Genomic DNA, 21,678 nt, shown 5'->3' with positions numbered 1-21,678 from the left:
TGCATGAAGAACCACCTTGATAAAAGCCACCCTAGCAAACAACCCAATCTACCTCATGTCCTTTTACCAAATGCCTGCTCAGGTGGCGAGTCGCCTGAACCAACTCATGAGGAATTTCCTCTGGTCTGGGCAGGAAGACAAGAAGAGATACCACCTGGTGGCTTGGAACAAGGTTTGCAAACCAAAAGAGCAGGGAGGTCTTGGGATAAAGGTATTGCACAAGCACAATGCAACGTTATTTGGGAAGTGGTGGTGGTGGCGCTTAGCCACTCAGCCAAACGCCCTTTGGGCGCAGGTCTTAAAACACAAATACAAGACCGCGTCTGAAAATTGGCTCCTTGATAGAGTGCTAGCCCATAATACCTCAAGGGCATGGAAGTCATTCTTGACTGTCCTATCCTCTTTCAAGAGATACATTAGGTTCCACTCGAGAGAAGGGACAAGAGTTAATTTTGGCTTGATCCATGGCTAGGGACTTTCCCCCTCCGTGAGGCCTTCCCAACTCTCTTATCTCTTGCACAAAACCAAAAGTCTTATGTGGCACAAGAGTTTAGCACCTTGAGAGGTCGCAAAGTTTGGAATCATTCCTTTAGAAGGAGCCTTAACGAGGTCGAAACGGCTGATTTCCAACGACTTCTCAACTCCCTGCACCCTCACTTCTTCTCTGCACAAGGAAATGATGAAATCATTTGGTCCACTATTGCTCCACCCAAAGTTCAGGCCTTCAACTGGCTCGCCTTCTCAAAAAAAGCCCCCACAGTTGACCAACTACAAAGAAGAGGAGTGCCCATTCCGAATAGGTGCGTCTTGTGTGAATGCGAGGAGGGAACTAATTCCCATTTGTTCCTGCTTTGTGCCTTCTCTTCAGACTTATGGGGCAAGGTTTTACAATTTTTTGGCTTACAATGGGTTACCCCTCCCTCGGTAACAGCCCTCCATTCCTCCAATTTTGAATCAAGCTGGCCAAAGGCTGCTAGAATCTTGTGGAAAGCAACCTTAGCTGCTACCATTTGGCTACTTTGGCTGGAAAGAAACTCCAAAATTTTTCGAGGGACAATTCCGACCATTTTTCAAAAGGTTACCACCCTGGTGACCTTTTGGGCATCCAACTTGAAGTTCTTTGCTGGTATTCCTGGATCCTTCTTCCTTTCCCATTGGGGAAGTATCCTTCATCACCAACCACCAGGGGCAGCTAAGCCAAGTCTCTGGTTACCACCGAGCCAAGGTAGCATCAAACTAAATTTTGACGGGTGCTCCTTGGGGAACCCCGGCTCAGTAGGGGCTGGTGGAGTTTTCAAAGACTTTGAAGGCAGTATCCTCCTCACCTTCTCCTATTACCTCGGCTTCAGGGACTTTAACTATGCGGATGCCTCAGCCCTCCTCATTGCCCTCAAAAAATTCAACTCCACCTGGGGCTCAAGCTTGATAGTGGAGGGTGACTCCAAGAATGTCATCTCTCGGGCCAGTAGGACTTGTGATCCTCCTAATTACTTGATACAAGTGTTTGACAAAGTTCAACAACTTTGCAGGGCTATGGACGTCTCATGGCAGCATACCTGGCGGACGTCCAACAACTTCGCGGACCGGCTGGAGAAGGAGGGTGCTAGAAGACGGGGCAAGGCAGCCCACACTGGTTCCACATCCTTTTTTGCTTTGGACCAATGAAGCCCTTGTTATTTTTTGGGCCATTTTAGTTTTCCTAGTCATTGTACTCGAGAGGGGGGGCATTTTTATAAGCCCTTTCCTCGTCTCTTTTTGTAGATCATTTTTAGGAGGGGAATCCTTTTACTGTACAGGGGTTTTCGTTCTTCTTTAACCGGGGGTCCCGTCTAGTGGGTTCGCCCGGTGTTACTATACTTGTACTTCCCTTTCTCAGCAATACAAATGTTAACATTATAAAAAAAAAAGCTGCATTGGGAAATGAACATAAATATTCCATTTAGAATATGGTAGAAAGGAAAAGAACAAGAGCCTGGAATATCGGTATATCCAAGTACAGGGAGCAATAAAAATTTTAACAAGGGAATTAGTTATCAAAAGAGAACAATGAAATTTAAGGGAACTAGTTCCATAAGAAGTTTCAAAGAGTTAGACTTCGATAAGTCGCCTAGTATAATAGTTTGGCACCAAACAATTTATTATCTAATTCACTAAACCCAAGTGATGTACTAATGTGTTTTTCGAGGTGGGAAACTGGGTTTGTTTCTGAAGAACATAAACAATGAGATATACCCAAAAAAAGGAGCGAAAAGGATTAAAAAAGAAAAACAAAAGCCTTTGATTAACCTTGCCTAAGAAAGGCACCAATTTCTCGTTCTCCGAAGGAAATAAAAAATTTAAATCACAAAACTAATTTGATGGTTTTCATCAATTCTCGTTCGAGGAAGAAAAAAAGGACAAAGCATGTATCAGACAAATCCCCTAAGCCAAAAGAGGATACTCATATTGAACAAAAAAAAAAAAAAAAATCAGATCCAAGCAAAATATATTTTTTCCCTTTTTCACTATGCCAAACAAAATCACACAAAAAAAAAAAAAAAAAAGAAAAATAAAAATAGAAAAGAAAAAGAGAAAACCTGAACCAAGAGATAGAAGAGTACAGATGATGGTCCTGATCAAAAAAGCCGTCAAGAAACATAGATCTGAAAAGAAATTAAAATAACAAAAATCAATCCAAAACATAAAAAGACTAACCAAAATATTGCAGCCAAAACCCTAAATCACACCAGTGAATGAAGAGAAACGAAAGAGATCTTCAAATACAACAATCCGTCAGAGAAAATAACAACAAGGAAAAGAGAGCCACTTAGTTCCCAAACCCCTAATGAATTACAAACCTAAAACGCAGAGGTGAGAGAGAGAGAAGGAGAGCACCTTGTGAAAGTCTTCGTTTTATTTTGAGGCGATATCATAAAACTCCTCCGAATTTATTGAAGGGGTCAAATTGTCCCCTACTAACAACGTTTGTCGTTGCCTTTTCATTTGAGATTTATGTCCTATAAAAAAAAATTAAAAAATATCTAAATTGCCCTCATTCTATTAGTCAGCAGCATTAGTTTGACTCCCACGTCCGAATATGTCTACTGCTGCAACGTGGCAGGCTAGGTGGACAGGGCTACTCCTTGTCCTAGCCCTATCCCAAGCCCTTATAGGCTTTCTTTGGCCCTACCCTGTGTAAAGATTGGGTCGAGCTCAATAAATTTTTTATTTAAAAATAAAGAAATAAAAGTCCGAACTGGGGCAATCTTGTACTGGCCCCGGCCCAAGACAACCTTGCCAGTGGCCGAACCCTAGGGCTACATTTTGTAGCTTCAGTATTCCGAATACCAAACCAAGGCTATGTGGGTGTTTTTAAAGTATGCCTTAATAAAGATAATTTAACCCCGTTAATAATTTTATAAGGTTTTTTATCCGTTCTAATGATATTTCTCCTTATTTTTAAGAGCATGTTTAATAATTTAATTTTAGCTTTTCTTATACAGCTCAAATTTTACGTGTTCATATTTCTCTTAGTTAGGCATATTATGGTTATTTTTGTCGTTTTATTTATTTATGAGTATTAGATTTATATTTATATTTTTGTGAAAAGTACGGGTACCCAAACTTTGAGTTCGATCCCATGTATAAAATAAATAAATAAATGTGCTCTTAAGAAAAATGAAACGTAAAAATAAAATATAAAATATTAGGATACGTTCCAAAATTTTGAAAAATACATCTACATCAATTCCTTTAATTTTAAATAAAAAAAGTATACAAATAAATTACTTGTGTCTAGTAAACTATTTTACTTTTGATGCAAGTGCTCGCGGCCATCCATTTTTTGCAAACATAAAGCCGGTGTGGTGCTAGGTAGGTGAGGGTAAAACGGTCTTTACCTTAAACCACAGCATCTCTACAAGAACTGATGCAAGGCGAAATTACAGTACACTTTTTGCTGAATTCATTTTAGCCCGGTTCATTTTTTACGACATCCATCTTTGCACTTACTGGATGCTGAATCATGAATAAGTTTTCCTTTGTTGAATGGTGAACATTGAGGATGTGAGCCTTTAGAGTGGTGGCAAGGGTCTGTCTTAAAATTAAAATATTTATGTATTTAGCTATATTTAAACATTTCTCATATATTGGGATTCAAAAAATATTATTGGATCAAGACCCGAATCTGAATAGTATTTGAGTCCAAAATTTGAACCCGATGTAAGTTTATCCACGCTTGAAAAATCAGAAAATCAAGTCCCAACTCGACAAGCGTCCGAATCGGATTTCCCCCCAATCGAACTCAGTTTGGCTACAAAGAGAAAAAAACAAAAAAAATCATTAGAACAGCACTTCAAGTTGTGCACCTGTTGTTTGAATAATCACCGCTCTGTTATGATCGAACTCATTCAATTCTTTGAGTAATCAATGAAACAATTACTAAACCCTCTCCTTCTCAAAAGCTCTCCGTCGGAGTGAGAGAGGGGCGTCAAGATTGTAAAAGTGCAGCAGGCGCAGGGGATCTGTGTGCTCTCTCCTCTCTCACTCCATCCTTAAACCTAAATTCTCTGGCCTTTTCTACCTCGACTCTGCCATTAAAACTCGATTAAAGCTTCAAAGATCGGGCAAAGAATCCCTAAACACAGCTTCAAAGATCGGGCAAAGAATCCCTAAACACACCATTTTTCAGAGCCTTTTTTTCCCTCCGTAAAATGTGCTAGGTCAGCCATTGTTGAGGGTTAAAAAATGGGTGAGTAGGCCATTCTTTAACTCTTATACATGTTTGCCTAGACTGTGATTTCTTTGCATCTGTGTTTCCTCTGAGAATTCTGGCGTTTATTTATTTTCCATTTTTTCCCCTACCAGTAAAACTGTATTAAAAGCTATCAAGATCGCATTAACATGGTTTTTGTGGAATTACTATTACCAATTATTTCAAGTCCCGGTTATCTTTTCATGAACATGTAAAAGTTTACATGATAGTTTTATTTCTTTTTTTTTTCCTCTTTGGTGATTTCTTAATCTTGCTTTTAAAGAGATGAGCTTGTTTTTTGTATTTTTCTTGAATATTTTTCTTTTTTATTGCTATTGTGTTCTGTCTCTGCAAATTCAGTGTCCTGACTGTGAACGCCTGTGAAAATGGAAGATTTTCATGGTCTTTTTCTTGTTTGGTTTTTTAAAGTCTCTTCGTTTTTTATTTTATCCTGCTTCCATGGACTTTAGCTATTTCCTCGTGCTTGAATTATTTATCCAGAATGGGGAATTGACCTCCGTTTTTCAGATATTCCATACATTTGTTTTTCTGATATTTTGTCGGAGGGTTTTTTTTAAAAAATTTTGATATTTTAAGAAATTATCATTTGGCTCAGCTCGGCTCAGCTCTGCTCAGATCAGCTCGGCTCCCATCTGCTCGGCTCCCGCTCCCCTAAATTTCTCTCAGATTGAGCTGAGTCAAGCCAGTACAACCTGAGCCGAGCCGTTCAATGTCAGCTCAAGCCGTTAAAAGCCGAGCAGAGCCGAGCCGAGCTAAGGGTAGTCTATGCAAGCCGAGCCGAGCCGAACTCATAAAAGGGAGAGAGAAAAATCCAGAAAAAAAACATTATTTCTAAAACATCAAAAAAAAAAAAATGCCCCTAAAAATTAACTTGATCGCACCTTTGATATGTTTCAAAGACGCATCTATAATGTCCAGCCTACGCAAGATTGAGTTGGCGACTAAGAATTTGCAATTCATCGGCTTGAAATTTGGTCAGTAGTGTGTCGATAATGAGGAAGAATGCATTGGATAATGCTTTTAAGGCTAATGACCACAATATGGGAGTTCGTAAGTCAGCTTGCAGCTTGAAGGGCACTTGTCTAATGGTAAGGTGCAGTGTTCAAACTCCTCTGTTTTTTGTCCACACTCCCTTTCTTCTTCTCATTCGGTTATTCCCCTCTTTCTCTCTCTCTCTCTCTCGCTCTCAGATCAAATGTCTCTACCTAGTTCAGATTAGTATGAAGCAGAGAGACTAATTTCAAGCAAAATTTTGTTGTGGAATGAGTTAAAAAGATGAAGGTCACAACCGACTGAATTTTGTTATGATCCATCATTTCAAGAGGATGAGTTACTTGATCCCACAAGGGCCCAAATTTTGTTCTCAGTTCTAAATCTGCATGATAATTTGAAGCTTACAGTATTGGTTTTAATCAGATCCATTTCCATGGTATGGGCAACTCTCCTACTCCGCCTCCACCTCAACCACAATCGCGCTCCCTTTCTTCTCTTTCTCCGGGCCATGAGAACTACTCCGCTTCCCTCAAAACCAGATCATGAAGTTACCATTCATGGCTCCAAAGATGACTACTTTGCCGTTGTACACCATATCTCCAACATAGTCAGGAGGGACTACTTCCTGGAGCGAACCCTGCAAAAGCTAAACCTAACCCTAACTCCTGAGCTCGTTTACAGAGTCCTTCGCTCCTGCAACAAAAATGGCATCGAGTCCTTTCGTTTCTTTAACTGGGCTCGAACCCATGCTTCATATCACCCCACAACTATTGAATTCGAAGAGCTCATAAAAACCCTAGGTCAAACCAAAAATTGGGAAACCATGTGGAAAGTTGCAGACCATATGAAAATTCTGGGGTTTCCTTTGTCTCCAGAGACATTCTCGGCTGTTATGGATTCTTATGGTAAAGCTGGGCTTTTAGATAGGGCAGTCGAGGTCTTCAATCGAATGAAACATTTTGATTGTCCTCAAACTACTGGGGTGTACAACTCATTGCTCTCTGCTCTTTGCATGGTCAAGAATTTTCAGGGGGCTTATGCCCTAATTCGACGAATGATCAGAAAGGGAGGGCATCCTGATAAGCAGACTTATGCTATCCTGGTTAATGGCTGGTGTTCTAGTGGAAAACTCGGAGAAGCTCGAGAGTTTTTAGAGGAGATGAGCAAAAAGGGCTTCAATCCCCCTGTTCGAGGTCGAGACCTTCTTATCGATGGGTTACTGAATGCTGGTTATCTTGAATCTGCAAAAGAATTGGTTAAAAAAATGACAAAGGAGGGGTTTTTACCTGACATTTCAACCTTCAATTCTCTGTTGGAAGCTCTCTGCAACTCTGGAGAAACTGAGTTTTGTATTGAGCTACTTAGGGTTGTTACTGAACTGAGTCTTGTTCTTGATATTGGCACTTACAAAATTTTGATCCCTGCTGTTTCGAAATCGGGCCAGATCGATGAGGCTTTCCGGCTATTGCATGCCTCCATTGAGGATGGGCACAAACCATTTCCTAGCCTTTATGCACCATTGCTCAAGGTTCTGTGTAAAAGGGGCCAATTTGGTGATGCATTTAGTCTTTTTGCTGATATGAAAGCAGAGGGCCACGCACCAAATAGGCCTGTGTATACAATGTTGATGAGAATGTGCTGTAGAGGTGGGCGGTGCGTGGATGCTGCGAATTATTTGGTGGAGATGGTGGAGCGTGGATTGGCACCGAGATCAGAGAGTTTCGACATGGTCATTGATGGTTTGAAGAATGCCGGTAAGCACGATCTGGCTAAGAGGATTGATCACATGGAGATTTCACTTAGGGGAAGGTGATTAATGGAGAGTTTTTGCCATTGGAGATTTTTATCAAGAAAAGAGTGTGGTCAGTGGAGATTTTGCCATCCCATTTTCTATCTTGAAGTGAGCAATTGACTTCATTGCTCACTAAGTTTCAGAGCGACTCATTGGTAAGATCCTTGCTCACTGTTTCTTTTTTAATGGTTTCCATTCACTTCTTTGCTTTGAAAAACCCTTTTTTTTTTAGATCTCAGTTGCAGAGGGACTCATTGGTAGGATCCATTGTTTGATTGTTGTTTCTTTTCTCGTCTCATTTTAATAGTGAGTATTTTTTTGGGTATTTGCATTTGTATTTGCTTGACAACAATGTTTCTTGTGAAACCTTAAGTATGCATGTAAGTTTGCAGAGAACTGGAGCTCTAGAAAATGACTTAGCTCTTAATATTACATTTCGGTGAATAAATTTCATAACTTGCGCCATTACACCATAGCACCTTCCCCTCAACCCAGACAACAGCCCCCCAAACACCCCATGGGGGTGCCACAAACAACCCTAAAAAAATAGTGCTTATAGCATGCTCCCCCTGGAGCATATTGTACATTAACTCCCTCCGGCAAAAGAGCCACTTGGGAGGATTTTTTTCTGAACTTTTGGGATCCTCCTAAACATTTAGATGATTAATTTCATAACGAAAAAAAATTGCATTTTGAGTTCATCAACACTTAGATCTTGACCTCTAAAAATTGGACGGTATTTTTCAATCTTGGGACATTATTTCTTTCAACAATATAATATGCGATTTGATTTTTTTTTGAGGTTTGTCTTTAGGTTCAAGAGGCTCATCATCAATCACCATCATCATCAACAGAGCCTTATCCCAGCTATTTGGGGTCTGTTGTCTCTAGGTTCAAGACGCTACTTCCCAAAAATTTGTGGTCCTAAAAAGTGCCCCTAGCTTCTGTTTTACCTGAGGGAGCAACAGAGCAATATTCTCCTGCAGGAGCAGCAGATCGTTTTAGAAAGAAAATACTATACCACCATAGCTAGGAAAACCAGCTGAAACTTTTACAATTGTATGAAGTATGATTGTAGAACCAAATCGTCTAGGCAAAGCCAAATTTCAGGGTCATGTGCTCCCATGTTCCTCTCTATACTTGATACAATTGTGGAGATTGAAGTATTTTTGCTATAGGTTATTTTCGAAAAGACTCTTATCTAGTGATGACAATGGCCTTGATGCGACTCCTGTTGATGGCAGGGAAGGATATGTTCGATATGGCAAAAACATCTTTTGGCTGTTGGTCCCCCCCCCCTCCCACCTCGCCCCCAAAAATTAAAAAATAAAAAAAATAAAAAAGAAAAATCCTTTCTATTAAGAATTCTCTATGGCTTAATTTTTGAATTTTTTTTTTCTTTTTTTTCTGCTGTTAGAATAGTAACTGAAGCTGGCTATTATAATAATAACGCCTTTTGTTCTTTGAACATTTCTAGTAGGCCACCAAATCTTCCTAGTTTTACAAACTATGGAATATTAAAAGAAATACTCTGTAGAATAATCTAAACGTGAAAATTACTAAACAGCTTGAATCTTCTTATTGCTTCCTTTGTTCTGCAGAGTTATCTCTTCTAGCAGGCTCAAAGCTAGAATTTAACTAGCTGTGCCTCCTCCTCTTTTGATGAACCCCTATTGAATCTAGCAAAACGAATTCTCTTGAAAACAGTTTCAATTCTAGTCAATTTAAATAGGATATCATCGGCCTTTGTAATGTGTGCTTGATAAAGCAAGACACTACCCACTTATTGTAAGGTCAATTCGGAGAACTAATATTTTTAATCTTCCGCCCTCTATCACACCCGAATGGGGAACTGAGCTGCTTATGAGCTAGTTTATTTTGACATGCCCTATGTTCAATTCAACCTTCTCGGCCGCTTGACTGATATCTGTCCTATTGATCACCCATTGTTACCTTCAATTTGAAAGCTTCTATTTCCTCCTTATTCCCTATGCTCATAACTGTGCCCTATTCCTTAAGCTCATAACTCATAAGCCTTTTGCTACTACTTCACTGGAATGCTCGAAAGATATTCCTTCTATAGCATTTCCAACCTGTTTAAAATATTCCACAATTGGGGAATAAAAATGATTAGAAGATTTAGTGGACATGGGGTCCTAATCCTATAATTGCTCTCTCAGAGATCCCACTGTCAACATACTGCCTTGCTTGGTACCTGGTTGCTATATACTGATATGAAAAGGAAAGGAGACAATTGATTACTCCAATTTCACTTTTGCTTCTGAAGAAACTTGAATTGGGGCTTTTATTCAAGACTCAGAACGGCATTATGACCCTGACAGGGGGATGGCTGGGGGACTAGAAAATTCATCGACATCCTCGGCCAGCACCACCTTATAGTACTATCTATCAGATCTTATAATACCACCTATCAGGTTAAGGTGGTTAAACTTCCTGATGGCTTGTGATGCTTCCGGCCTCCCATTTCGCTGTAAGTCAGGGATGATTTTTATTTTGCAATTTCTACTAGTGAAAACTTACTATGCACTGATGCTACTTGGAAAACTTCCTGTGCACTTCAGATCTGTGCCTGCCATACAATTATTACAATGTATACATCTGGGACACTATCAACCATTTTCTAGATCGGCAGTGGAGATGAACCATGGTTCTAGTGACTGACATTCATGCCGGAGCTGCGGAGCAATAGTTCATCTTGCACGCATGTTCTGAGAACTTACTGGATGCTTCAAATCTGTATTGTATACCATACACAGGATGTTTGTGGTGTATCTGATAATGAATTATGTGAATTTCATACTTGATATTTCTCTCTTATTTGGCTGGTCATACATCTTATGCATGTTTCTGTAGGTTTAATAAGATATAGTCGATTTCATTAAAATATGTTATTTGGTTAATCAAGATCTAATTGAACTTTTTCGACTCCTCAGATGGGAGGACATTGCTTGCTAGTCTTTTCTTGAGTATGTGCCTGGAGTATTGTTGCATGGCCATGAGTGTGAGCTCATCCCTGAAAACTGAGGTGGCCAAATCAGGGCAGGAAGTGTATATTTTCCAGGTAAAGCTCTGTTGTCGTAAAAGTAGTGGCTATGTAGGGTTCCGAGGGTGTGAATTTAATTTTTTTCCCTTTGTCTTTTATTACCAACGAGGTAATTCTACCTACAATGATAAATTATACAGGGGAAACAGAAAATAAAACCTAAATACAACTTGTGGATCTAATTCTTACTGCCTTAAAGAAAATAAAACTTTATTCATAAACTGACACACTATATTAAGACTATAGAATACACGAACAATGCTCTAATGAGGAGATCGATCAGGAAAGCGATTAGGATTCCCGTGAACGCTATTCTGCATTGCTGTTGGTGTTGAAATAAGCTTGCAACCAAGCGTCTTGAGTACGATCAAGAAGATCCTGGATATATTAGTTTGTGATGGAAATACCACCTAGAAAATAAGATACCTCCATGCCAAGAAAGTAGTGAAGGGGTCCCAAATCTTCCGTTGGGAAATAAACCATTCTAAAGGATCTGAATAATCACCTGTCACAATAATATCATCGACATATAGGAGAAGAAGAATAGTACCTTGAGGAGAGCAACAAATAAATAGAGATGATTCAACTATACTGCGAGAAAAACCCAACGATAACAAGGAATATTAAAAAATTTGGCTGCCTGGTCGCCTAGGCTGCCAAGGCACATTGAGGCACCTTGGCCGAGGGAGGAAAAAGGTCCTTGGCCATGGGTAATTTAGGGAGTTTCCCATCCTAAAAGGTGGGAAAAGGTTTTTGGGGAGCATTCTTGTTCCCCAAGACCTCTCTTGTGTAATTTAGTGAGAGGAAGTCTCTAAGAAAAACTAAGGACTGGTGACTTTTTTAGGGATCAAGAAAATTTCAACTTTATACTTCGTGATACTTTTTGGAGCTGGTTTGGGCGGATATAGGTTTCTTTTTTAAAAGGTTAGTCCATTACAATATTGAATTAGGGTTTGTTCATTTTTTTTTGTATAATGTGTTATGACTCGAATCACTTGATATTCTTTTACTATTTTTTTATTTGTGATATTTTTACATATTTGTAATTGAGAACTTGAAATATTTTGTGAATATTCCTCGATTTGGACTTTGGGCCTATATCGAATTCATTTTGAAATGCTTAATGAAATATGTTTTTGTTTTGTCCTTCTTTTTTTATTTTTTTACATGCTTGAAGATAGAATATTTTGTGAATATATACAGGTTTTGACTTATATTTTTTGAATGGTTTGAAACTTCAAATTGAATTTGATATTTTTTAAATATTTAGACCAAATCTTATGGATATTATGCCATGTGATATTATGTGAATATTTCTTTTAGATTGATAACATATTATGTGATTCTTGTTAGATTGAAAAACCAAATATCACCCTACCCCCCCGATCCTGAGGTTTTACCACGTGAAAGGGGTCAAACAGGTTTAGAGACCCACTTAAAAAAGAATGGATAGAGATAAGATAACACAATAGTTGGCTAGATGGTTATACCAAGCAGGCATTTCTTTCAAGGCTGCTAAGTTGAATAGCTTTCAAACTATGTTTGAAGTAATGGGTCAATTTGGGCCAGGGTTTAGGGCACTAACTGCTTATAAGCTTGCTTAGAACAGAACTTGAGCTCATAGTTACCGGGATCTTCTGAGGAGGACGTTGCTCCAGCTCTAGAAGCTTGATCCCACGCTCCGAGACACAAAATCTCGATTCCAAGCAATTCCTTCATATATAGAATCTCGATCCTGGAAATAGGGAACTCGATCCCTTGTTAATGGGATCCATATCACTAAGCCAAAATCATGGTTCCATTAATACGCAGAACCGTGGTTCGACCAACTTGGAATCGAGTATCCTCTACTTTGGGAGCAAGTTTCACAAGCACATTTTTGGTCCATATATAGTGGAGTCTGGGTCTCCAATTTTTTGTGACCTACATATTTTTTAAATGCCATGATTTCCTACATAATTTACAGTTCACAACTTTATACACCTTGTAAATCGTGAATTGTATCTAGTTTCAAAGAAAGGCAATAATATAGGGCAAGGAGATAGAAGGAAAAAGTTGAAAGGCGATACTAAAGTTAGCCGCGTTTTGTATCTATTGAGGAATGAGGTCGTGATCAATATGCTTAACTCCCTTAGGGCTAGTTCATTTAGTCCTGTCCACCCCCACAGGACTTCTATCGCTTTAGTGTTGGTCGACCAAATAAAGCCACTCATTGGGCTGCCTTATTGATGATAGAATAATATGTATGCTTGGAATTGTGAGGCCTCTCTCGTGCATATGTCATTGAGCCCTTTGCAATCTTTGACAAAGGAGAGGTATAGGGAATTGTATATGGCAATGTCTTTCCTTTTTTCTGGTTTGGTCAAGGAGAGCTTAGCTATAGCAACATCTCCTTTTCAGAAACAATCTATTGGAACATTCTTATATGTAATCATCGATCGATATTCAAGTAGGAGTCGTCTGATTCAACCGATTGGTGCCAAAATGTGGATGTGTGCGTTCGTAGGCAGACCAATGTAGGTAGGTGCGCATTTTTGTAGTGGACCCACATTAGTAAATTTTTAGAGTGATTCTTACATAAGTAATTGTTTTATATCACTCTTCATTCCCATTGCTAACATATAAAAAATTTGTTTTTATCAGGGTGTGACAAACGTTTTGTTAACAGCTCAAAGCAAAAATCAAGATGAAAAAGATGTGCATCATACAATCTGTCAATGGTGCATTATCACCTAAATGCAAAAATCTTGCATACCAATCTCTCCTTGACTGAAGTTGAAAGGGGTTGCACAACACGATAAACTATCATTTTACGGTAACGACCTACCAATGATGACAAAATGTCAAAGAGAATTTCAAAGACATGATTATTGTTTACATTAACACTTGGGTTTCTGAATTTGGAGAAAGTTAAAACATATTGTTCAATGGATTTACTCCCAATGCAATACAGTGGATAAGTGAACTTCAGGATCCTCAATGCTAATCACAGCAGGACATGATCCTATTTAGTAAGCAAATCTTGATAATGCTACGTATAAAATTGAATCAGTAGGGAAAATAACAATCCCCATGGAAAGCAATCCCCAGTCTTGAGAATCTTACGGGAACATAGTATTGCTTTTGCCAGTAAAATTCCCTTCACTCAAGCATATCTTTCTAATTTCTTAGATTTCAGATTAAGAAAAGTGTGGGGCTTAGAATATTGTTATACTTTGGCAACAAGGTTCCTTGGCTTCTTTTATACAATTTCTTTGTGCTTATATGTGAAACCAATGTTGTGATATTTTTTTTAAAGGCTACCTGTTTGGATTTCCTAATGCACCGTATTCCACTACTGGTTACTTGAGACCAATAATGGATGTTAAATTTTTTTATGTAGTTTATACTGGCCGCCATCCTAGCATACATACTCTTGAGGAGAATGTCTCCAACAGATGAATAAATAAATATAAGGGAGCATCCTAATGCTCTTCTCTCAATAGGAAGCAGTGCTACACTCTAGGGAATTTCAAGGAGATTGTAGATTGCGACAAAGTATAAAGTCAGAAGGCTCAATAGTTTGTGGGAAAATGTGCAAGATGGTGCCTTTTTAGTTCGACTTATTTGCATCAGTTTATTTTATTTAATGAATCTATTCGAACTACTCTAAAAGGAAAACTAATGCTTATGTTTTTCACATTCAATACTATTTTGCATTTGGATATGGTAGTCTGTTTAATTAATTCGTGTGAGTAAATTTTGGCCTTACTGGTATCAAATGTACAGCACGATGTGTTGGTGCTCTTGATTATATTGTGTAACGGACGTTTGTGGATTTTGTAGTCGATAGTTTTTATGGTGTAATAAAGGCGAACAAAGATATTTCTCGGTACGCTTGTTAAATTTGAGGAGAGCGAGGATGGGGGAACCACAATTTGGGTTTGGGTTGCTTTGGTTTCATTCTATCTTCAAATTTTGAAAATCTTCTGAACATGGAATTGATTGGGTTGTTTATTTGATGGAGTTAGTCATCTTCTGTTGTATGAGATGTCATTGATGAAGTGTTCTTGACATGGGTTATTGGGCTAAACTTATTGATTCCCTGCATGAGTTATAAGTAAGTTATTTTTCATTATTGTTTATGTACAGATTTCTCGATAAACGTGTGACAGCTTTGAGTTCATTCTATTGACTATTTGCTTTGGTATTTGTTCCCTTTTAAAATTGTGTATGTTTGAATTACTTGTTACAGTGCTGCTTGTTTAGTGGCACAATATCACCTCCAGAATCTGACGAGGGTTCAGTAAATGGCAAATGCCCTTCTCTTCAATGGTATATGTTCATTGAAATTTTAATTGTATTCTCTGATTTCTTTCTCATTTGGATAGCCACAAGAATTTGCTGATTGAATGATATAACCAACATGTACCCCTTATTAAATAATGCTGCTTAAAAAATGGTGGCTTAATGGCAATATTTGGAAATGGGCAGGGTATTGGATAGCCTTCTATATTGTTATTTACCCTGGTAGTGGACCATGGGTAGTCGAAAGCATAATAATGAATCCATTGGTACAGCTTCCAAGTTGTGGTTACTCGTATGCTTTGTAGAGTATTAGTACATTTAAGTGCGGTGAGAATCTACTAAATGTGTGCTGTAGAATCTGGTGCTCACCTTTTTTGCGTTGTTCTTTTGTTTCAAGTATTTGGAATTGATGCCTTCAACTGTTGGGATTGAAGATTGCCATGCCTCATAATGTTTTACCTGTAGTTACTCAACTTGGCTTGCTCTATTTGCCTATGATTGGGAATGTGATTTGGAAAATCTTAGGTGGAGTTGTATTGTGGGAAGTTTGGAAGGAGTGAAGTCATCAGACTTTTGATGGTCATGTTTTGTCCCTGGACAGAATTCTTAGCAATATTAAGTACATTTTGTGGTGCTGGTTATCGAGTAACAAAGAAGGACGGGGTGTTACGAAAGTGGATGTTTTGCTCAACTTGTCTTTAGCCTTTTCGATATGGGAACGGTGAAATGTCGCCTTAAAGGTAAGATGGTTGCCTCCAATGCAAGGTTGTTTTAAGGTGTTCTTTTAGTAATCCCGATCAAGCGGGTTTTGGGGGGATTGTGAAAGATTTAAATAACAAGGTATTTTGGTAAAAAAATATATAAAATTAATCAAACTTCTATATGCATAAATCCCATACTGAGTTCCTAGCAAACTAAATATTTAGTATCATTGAATCTCTTTCTTGCTCTTTATAAGGATATTATGGGTTGGAAGGAAAAAAAAAAAAGATTTTTCTTTGGGTTACTTTTCTTCCAATTCTACCTATTATTTTGATATATACGATTGTTTTAATTATCTTTTACTTGTAAATTTTCGTACATTTTTTTTGAAGGAAACTCATTGGTGAAACTTTTGATAGAATTCTTTTGTTAAATCAAGATTCTTAATTTACTTCCATTGTTAATAGGGATTTGTCTACAAAGTGACCATTTATCTATTATATATGAAGATCATAATCATTTTCACCTATTAGATATCAAATTGGATGGCTTCGGGTGAATCATGAGTCCAATAAATTTTTTTTTTGAACTTTGTGTCTATCGAATAACACTCTTACAATCACCCATTTTGAGAATTAAGGGACAATAATGATTGTTACCTTCATGTACAAAAAGATAAAGGGTGCGGTTTCTATAAAATTGCAATATTAAACAATCCAATTACGGTGTACCTTCAAATTTCATCATAACATGTAATTTTGGTGTAAAACATTCTTAGGATTATTTGAAAATCTATTTTTATGTCTAATTATAAAATTTTAAACTCAAAAAATAATTAAAATAAAGTAGTTCTATAAATATGTGAAAATCTTGAAAATGGACGATCTAGATAATGTGTTGCAAGATGCACTATTTTTGGGACTGAAAATCGTTTTCATTTTTCATATCCATACATCTCGATGTCGAGATGATCAATTAGAGGGTTTTTCAACATTAAAAAACTTTTTTCGATGGATTTTTGAGGTCCATATGTAATTTTACATGTTAAGGTTACAACCTTATATAAACTTTTTCCAAAGATAAAGGATCTTTGTGTAGACAATCGCTTGTTAGTGTGCTTATCTTTAAACTAAAATTTATTAATATTAAGTTAATAAATAAATAAAATTATAGGGAAGAAGTTTTTTTGAAAAAATAAAATATAGATTTATATCGGTACTATTAAAGAAATGCGATGTTTTCATTTTGTAATATTTAAATATTTTTTATTTTTCACGACTTTTGTATTAATAATTTTTTTGTAATTTTATCGATTTTCTCATTTTGCGGCTTTTAGGCCAGCTACTTAGTGAGCTCGGCTTGGCTCTTATCCGCGCTAATTAACGTGACTCGGCTAAAATCAACTTGGCTGGGCTTAGATAGGCTAAAATCGGCTCAGCTCATATCGGCTCAACTCAGTGAAATTTTATTCACTTGAATTTTTAAGTTTAGCTATTGTAGCCGAATCGAGCTGAGCTGAGCCGTAATAGGAAGAGTCGAGCTGATGTACAACGAGCCGAACTTATGTGAGAAATATCCACAAGGCTTCCAAGTTCCAACAACGTTACAATGGAGCACATCCCGCTCATTCGAGTTTGATGGCAGATTACCTTTCTCGCCTGTGCGTTCATGAATGAAACTCATTCCATGGTAATCCTCTACTCTACCTCAAACCTTCATTTTCTTTCAAAAGTCTCTCACTACCTTTATCTTAGCCCATTCCATTATCACCCAAGGCCCATTTGCCATCCTTCACTCGTTGCCCCAACCCACGGTTTTGGGTTTTCTCTGGTACTAGTCTAGCAAAATGCAATGCACGCTTCAAATTCTAGTCCGCAAATGGAGGTCTCCTTGCCTTCCCTGTGAAATGAAGATGAACTGCATTTTAAATTGAATGGTACTTTGCATGATTCAATATTTTAATTCACTAACCAAGGTATTGCTGGACCAAACCATGTGAGTTATGAACATTTGTTGCCATTGGATGTGTAGGATTATGTGCATGCTCATGAGTTTGCCAGACATTAATATTGTGTTAGAAGGCTTATCATCTTGAACAAAGGGGTTTAAAGTGAAAATAGTCACTCCTTTGGAAGAAGATGAAGCATAAAACTAGGTGATGAATGAATCTTTTTTCAGTAATGCAGAGGAAATATTTCATTTTATTAGCCCTTCTCTTTTCTACTTTTTTTTTTTTTTTCTCTAATCCTCTCTCTTCTACTTCTCTTATCTTCCCTTCTTTTCTCTTCTCTCTTCTCTTCATTTCTTCTCTTCCATCTTTTGTCTTCTCTCTTAACCCCTCTTTTTTTCTCTCTCTTCTTCTCTCTTATCTCTCCACTCTTCCTCCTTTCTTTCTTTCTTTCTTCTCTCTTATCTCTCCTCTCTCTCTCTCTCTTATCCTCTTTTTTCATTCCCTCTTCTTCTATCTCTCTTCTCTTTCTCTATTCTGTCTTATCTCTTCTTTTCTTTCTTTCTTCTTCCTTTTTCTTCTCTTTTCTGCTAATCTCTCTCTTTTTTTTTTCATTATTTCTTCTTCCTCTCTCATTTGATCAAGGGAAGCCGTCGTGTCAGTTTGAGTTACCGTGCCCGTCTTGCTGTCATGTCAGACTAGCCATCATGCCAGGCTGGTTGGTGTTGGTTCTGTCGTCGAGTAATTAAGCCGCCATGCTAGTCTGAGTTACCGTGCCTGTCTTGCTACCACGCAAAATCAATCACTGTATTGGTCTAGCTACTGTGTCAGTTTAGCTACTTGGTCAAATTTCTCTTTCTTCTATTCTACTTCTTCCTTCTCATTTTGTCACCCCAATCTCTATCCTCTTATTCTTTCCTTCTTCTTTTGAATGCGCACGTTCGTGTGCATTTGCTCAAAGACAAGATGGGATCCCTTGGCCCACTTGTCTTGTAAAATGAACCATGTATGTGTGATCGTATAAACAAGAAAGTACATGTCAAGGGAGACGATTTCGAACTAGGTGTAGGACTGGAGGACTTTCCATCATGATCTAAGAGAGCGCCCACGCGAGTCAGCTCCAGTGAGTCACAGATTCAGATGAGGTGTGTACTGCCTCACATCAAATTTATCTCTCATCGGTTGGTGTACCTACCCTCTTAGATCTCATAAGTATAGATGGAACCTTTATTCTTCCTTGTTCCTTATCCAAATCAGATCTCATAAGGGTGATATCCATAAATTTTGGAGTAGTATTTGTTAAATATCTAAGATTGACAACATGTTTATGAATTTTCAGGGGCTGTGCTTTTTAAAATTCACAAGCCTCTGCCATTTATTAGTCTTTTTTTTAATAGAGATACTAGACTATAAGGAATGTTTCTCCATGGAGAAAAAAGGACTGCGAACTATGGCTTCATAGAGCTATGAGCTATCCTAGGATGCGTCCAGTTCCAAGTTAGCTAACTCTTCTACCTCTGTATTTATCTTTTGAAAAGTGTATTTAACAAATTATTGAGAACTGGTCTTAGTTCTGCTAGTTCTTTAAATCTACTAATGGCTTTCCAAATTTTCTAGATCATAGTGGCAATATCGAACTTTATAAAATTGATGGCTCATCTGCAGTTACTCCAATATTACCACTGTTTTTGTTGAGTTTTGTGTGTGTGGGTGTGTGTACGTGGAGAGAGAGAAAGAGTGAGAGGGGTTCTTGGTAAGGGGAATTGTTGAGAGAAAAGGGCGGATATATGATGTATATACTATCTTACCGCTGCCCAAGACGTCTTGCATTTTGGATGGTATATACTATGAGGGGTGAGGTTTCTATAAGGTTTCAACCTTAAACAATCCAATTAAGGTGCACCTCCAAATTTTATCATAACATGTAATTTTATTATAATTTTTTTTAGCAGCATCTTAAAAGCTATTTTCATATCTAATTAGAAAATTTTAAACTTCAAAAATGGTTAAAATCAAGGAGATCTATAAACATATGAAGATTTCAGTGAAGAGAATGAAACAAGCAATATTTCTCCACTTATTATGACAAAGTAAACAATATCTTGAACAAAAGAACTAATAGTAAGCGGCTTAATTTCAACTTAAGCTTGATGTTGGTGAAAATGTGATCACAAAGAAGCTCTAAATAGGAGAAAGCGCATCTATTCATTTAGTTGTATCTTTGGATTCCACCCCTTTTTTCCTATTTGTTATTGATTTTCCCTACCTGTAACCTTGCCCCAAACTGGTACTGGCATGAATGATCATACACATAAAATTCTGATGTCAATGACTCATATTTCCAATTACTATTGAAATTTTAACAGCCTAGGGTCTACCCACGTGCTAAAACACGCACCGCTATGTTTTATACACCAATGAAATAAAAAATAAAATATAAAATTAATCAAATTTCTTTATTCCTAAAAAAAATAACAAAATATTTAAGCGCTTTTGAATCTCACACTGAATTCCTAGCTACTTAAAGTATTATTGAATCTCTTTCTTGCTCTTTATAAAGAATTATGAGTTTAAAGAAAAATAAATAAATTTTTCTTTGGTTTACTCTTCTATTCTACTTATTATTTTGAGACATGCGATGTTTTAACTACTTTTTTTGGGGAATATATTGCTTGTGCCTTTTTGTACACTTTTTTTTGAGGGAACTGAATGATGAAACTTTTGATGGGATTTTTTGTTAAATCAAGATTCTTAATTTACTCCTATTGATAATGTATTTATTTTTAAACCAAATTGAAATAATATTAAAATCAATAATAAATAAAGTTATAGGGAGGAGTTTTACATTTAAAAAAATTAGAGATTTTTAGAAAAAACCATGTTTTAAATGGAGACTCCCTATAAATAAAGTTATAGGGAGGAATTTCATATCAAATCAAGTTCGCATATACAGAGTGTTCAGGTGAAATAATACTCCAGAAAAAATCATGCATCGCTTTTTCAGTTGCAAAGAATCACATCCGCCTTGGCAAACGATGAATACAAGTAAAATGCGATCATACAGAATGAATACAGTTACTTTTTGGATGGAAACGTAACAACACTCTAAGATTTCAGATGAGAAATCAAACAGCTGGGGTGTGTCATTCCTCCATTTGAAGTGTGTTAGAAAATTTTAACAGCCTACATGTCAGTTTTCAGATTCATTGAAAAATTGGGTTCTATTGCTTTTCCATTTGGAAAGTGACTTTGTCCGTTATAGCTATGTAATCAATCATGTTGTATATGACTTTCTTTTATCGCTTGCTGTATGATTTCTTGAGCAGAATAAGTTGTCTAAACCACACACAATCTGGCACGAGTGACAGCCAAGAAGTTCAAAAGAAACACAGACAAATAAACAAATTGGAGTACAAACGTTAGATTTTCCATAACCATCAGGGACAATCTCAAAAAATTCTTTATTAAAAACAAAATCCTTTTAAGTTAAACAAATAGCTAGTAGGCAACTAGGCATATAGTAAGAAAAAACAACAAACCAAAAGTAACTGCCATGTAATCATATGTGCAAACCGTAGATACCGAGATCTCCTAACTTGGTGGTGATCCCACGCTCCCGCAGTTGGATCTCGGGTGGATCTCGCTCCAATATGGAAGGAACACAATCCCAATCCCTTAGGGATCACTTGATATACATCACACTCATTAGAAACAAGTCTTAAATGCATAGCCGCTAAAAAAGTACGTAATGCTGCAAAATCATGTTCCATACATTTTTCAAAAGAAAATACACGCTTTTACCTGATGGGTCTATTTATCACATGATCTTGAAAAGTTGGGATCTAGCTCCCCAACATGTTGGAATCAAGATCCCTAAAATTCAAGGTGTACGCCCAAAGACCTTGACCATATGGAGATTATAGCTTGTCTTCTTGATCTGGCTCCCGATCCCGCTCCCCTTCCTAATCAGGCTCTGATCCCAAGGCCACATGCACAATATCTTTTTAAAATAATTTATTAACAATAATAAAATAGTAATATGGAGTCTTAACTATGGCATCTTTTAAGTTATATTGCTGCTCTTGCTGGTCCCCAATATTTTATTCTTAATTTACAGACTCAGCTGAGTCCAAGTTTCT

The 21,678-nt window shown here is 37.4% G+C and overlaps 2 protein-coding genes across 28 annotated transcripts in view; one reads left to right on the top strand and one right to left on the bottom strand.

Annotated features, from left to right (window-relative positions):
- Positions 1-2,962, bottom strand: part of LOC18426073 (putative cyclic nucleotide-gated ion channel 5) — a 37,763-nt gene extending 34,801 nt beyond the window's left edge. For 4 of the 18 annotated variants that reach the window (XM_088850200.1, XM_088850206.1, XM_011622072.3 and 1 more), the window contains exons 1-2: positions 2,875-2,962; positions 2,577-2,642 (exon numbers count right to left, since the gene is read on the bottom strand). The gene's annotated coding sequence lies outside the window, so the exon portion shown is untranslated. Of the gene's footprint in view, positions 1-2,576; positions 2,643-2,694 lie in introns of all 18 variants that reach the window. The other 14 variants (XM_088850207.1, XM_020662309.2, XM_088850210.1 and 11 more) reach the window with 6 other exon arrangements.
- Positions 2,963-4,322: 1,360 nt separating this feature from the next.
- On the top strand, positions 4,323-15,761 carry LOC18426072 (Pentatricopeptide repeat (PPR) superfamily protein). Of its 10 annotated transcripts, none has more exons than XM_088850194.1 (4): positions 4,323-5,841; positions 5,944-7,693; positions 10,493-10,620; positions 13,985-14,474. In XM_088850194.1, exon 2 carries the CDS (start codon positions 6,180-6,182, stop codon positions 7,557-7,559), a length of 1,380 nt encoding a protein of 459 aa, XP_088706320.1. In that variant the 5' UTR covers positions 4,323-5,841; positions 5,944-6,179; the 3' UTR covers positions 7,560-7,693; positions 10,493-10,620; positions 13,985-14,474. The 10 variants fall into 10 exon arrangements, with proteins under 10 accessions (XP_088706320.1, XP_088706323.1, XP_088706321.1 ...); XM_088850197.1 differs by lacking the exon at positions 13,985-14,474 and adding an exon at positions 15,491-15,761 and having other exon boundaries at positions 4,407-5,841; XM_088850195.1 differs by having other exon boundaries at positions 4,468-5,846.
- Positions 15,762-21,678: the final 5,917 nt, after the last annotated feature.

Source organism: Amborella trichopoda, chromosome 10, assembly GCF_054954075.1.
Source record: "Amborella trichopoda isolate Santa Cruz 75 chromosome 10, AtrichopodaSantaCruz75HAP2 v2.0, whole genome shotgun sequence".
Lineage (NCBI taxonomy): Eukaryota > Viridiplantae > Streptophyta > Magnoliopsida > Amborellales > Amborellaceae > Amborella > Amborella trichopoda.
This window is presented reverse-complemented; position numbering and strand designations above follow the sequence as displayed.